Raw genomic sequence first — 1,667 nt, 5'->3', positions numbered from 1 at the left:
CGTATTAGGGACTCATAAGTCGCCAAAATAGATTATAAATAGTTGGAGATTTTTCTATGGAATTAGATTCCAAAGCACTGTGGGGGAAAAAGTTACTCTTGATCCAATTGAAGTTTTCCCTCCCCTGAACCACAGATTGTGTTTATCACATCAATGTGGCGTCTTCCTTGTTGGCTTGCACAGTATCCTCGAACTTCTGCCAAGACATTTGAGATATAGAAGCTTGGCAATTGGTCCAGCATAACCAGAAACTAAGAGAGCTTCCAGATGTTCTCTATGTACCTGAAAAAGAGGTCTCTGGTAATATTCTCTAAAAAGGAACTTATCAGTTGTATCTCTGAGATTGCTAAAAAAACGGTATAATTTTCTGTAGCCATTTTGAATTGCAATAAGGGCACAGTTTACAAAATCCAATCTTTTTCTTTTCAGTCTTCTCCAAATAATCAAACAATATTGAAGTGCTCCCCTAAGAAAGCTGTATTCTTTCCACTTCAATTGTTTAAACAAGGAGGACCTCTATGACAGCATCTATGATGAGTAGAAGTGGAAAGAACAGGAAAAAGTACTTGGCATTTGGTTTAGTTGAGAAATGCAGACACATTTTTAGAGATGGGAGAATACTTGGGATAAAATTGTAATCCTAAAGAATCAGCAGTGGAATGCAATCTGTGTAGAATGCTACTGGCCAACGTGATGTATTTTTTGAACGATAGCCGTTAAGCATTCATTCATTCATTCGATAGTATTTATTGAGCGCTTACTGTGTGCAGAGCACTGTACTAAGCTCTTGGAATGTACAAATCAGTAACAGATACAGTCCCTGGCCTTTGACGGGCTTACAGTCTAATCGGGGGAGACGGATAGACAAGAACAATAGCAAAATTATGTCAGAAAAGCTAAAAGAGTCATTGGCTAAAATAGGCACAACCGGGCCAGCAGTTTGAAATGCTTACTAGCCTTTTCCCTGAGCTAGGGGTTGGGTGAGTCCAGTGGTAAAAGGGAAAGGGGTTTAACTTCCCTTAGACTGTTTCCACTTCATTCAGGGTGTAGTCCAGGATGACACTGTGCCCTTGAAACTGAAAGTATCCCTGGAACTTCTTCTTTTGGAGCAGTAGTGGAAACCAGTAGATGTCATCTGGCCACATTTCTCTGAAAGGCACCTGATCCAGTTTGAACCATTGAGGACGCATTTCGTCACTCTCAGTTGGAATTCCATGGAAACTATCTGTGCGAAAGACATGGACATCCATTAGCTCAGAGTTGCCAAGGAATTCAAATGTGATGTGACCTATCTTCTGTAAGGTGTCCTCTGTCAGCCCACTCTCCTCCAGTAATTCCCTCTTGGCTCCTTCCTCGATGATCTCTCCATCTTGCACCTTTCCCCCGAAGCCTTTCCATCGCCCGGCTCCGAAGCCATGTTTTTTATATCCGAGGAGAACTTCCTGTCGTTTCACAACCAGGGCCAAGGTGAAGAGCCTGGACGAGAACATGTTCCTCTGGTGCAAGAGACAGTTACTAGGGGAGAGGGAGGGACCTGAATATCGCCACCCTCTGCAAACTTTCCTTAACGTTGTGGTTGGAGAGCTGGGTGCTTCTCCTCCTCCTCCGCCACCGCCGCTGCTCACTCACTATGTACCAGGCACTCTGCTAAGGGTAGAGGTAGATAC

General features: G+C 43.4%; 1 protein-coding gene across 1 annotated transcript; it reads right to left on the bottom strand.

Annotated features, from left to right (window-relative positions):
- Positions 1-826: 826 nt before the first annotated feature.
- On the bottom strand, positions 827-1,490 carry LOC100079078 (7,8-dihydro-8-oxoguanine triphosphatase-like). Its single transcript, XM_029066465.1, has one exon. The coding sequence runs from the start codon at positions 1,488-1,490 to the stop codon at positions 1,020-1,022; it is 471 nt and encodes a 156-aa protein (XP_028922298.1). The 3' UTR covers positions 827-1,019.
- Positions 1,491-1,667: the final 177 nt, after the last annotated feature.

Source organism: Ornithorhynchus anatinus, chromosome 5, assembly GCF_004115215.2.
Source record: "Ornithorhynchus anatinus isolate Pmale09 chromosome 5, mOrnAna1.pri.v4, whole genome shotgun sequence".
NCBI lineage: Eukaryota > Metazoa > Chordata > Mammalia > Monotremata > Ornithorhynchidae > Ornithorhynchus > Ornithorhynchus anatinus.
The sequence above is the reverse complement of the archived record's forward strand: the minus strand, read 5'-3'. Positions and strand labels throughout refer to the sequence as shown.

Excerpts from the sequence above, each read along its gene's own strand:
- LOC100079078 (XM_029066465.1), bottom strand. The coding sequence starts at position 1,490 with ATGTTCTCGTCCAGGCTCTTCACCTTGGCCCTGGTTGTGAAACGACAG.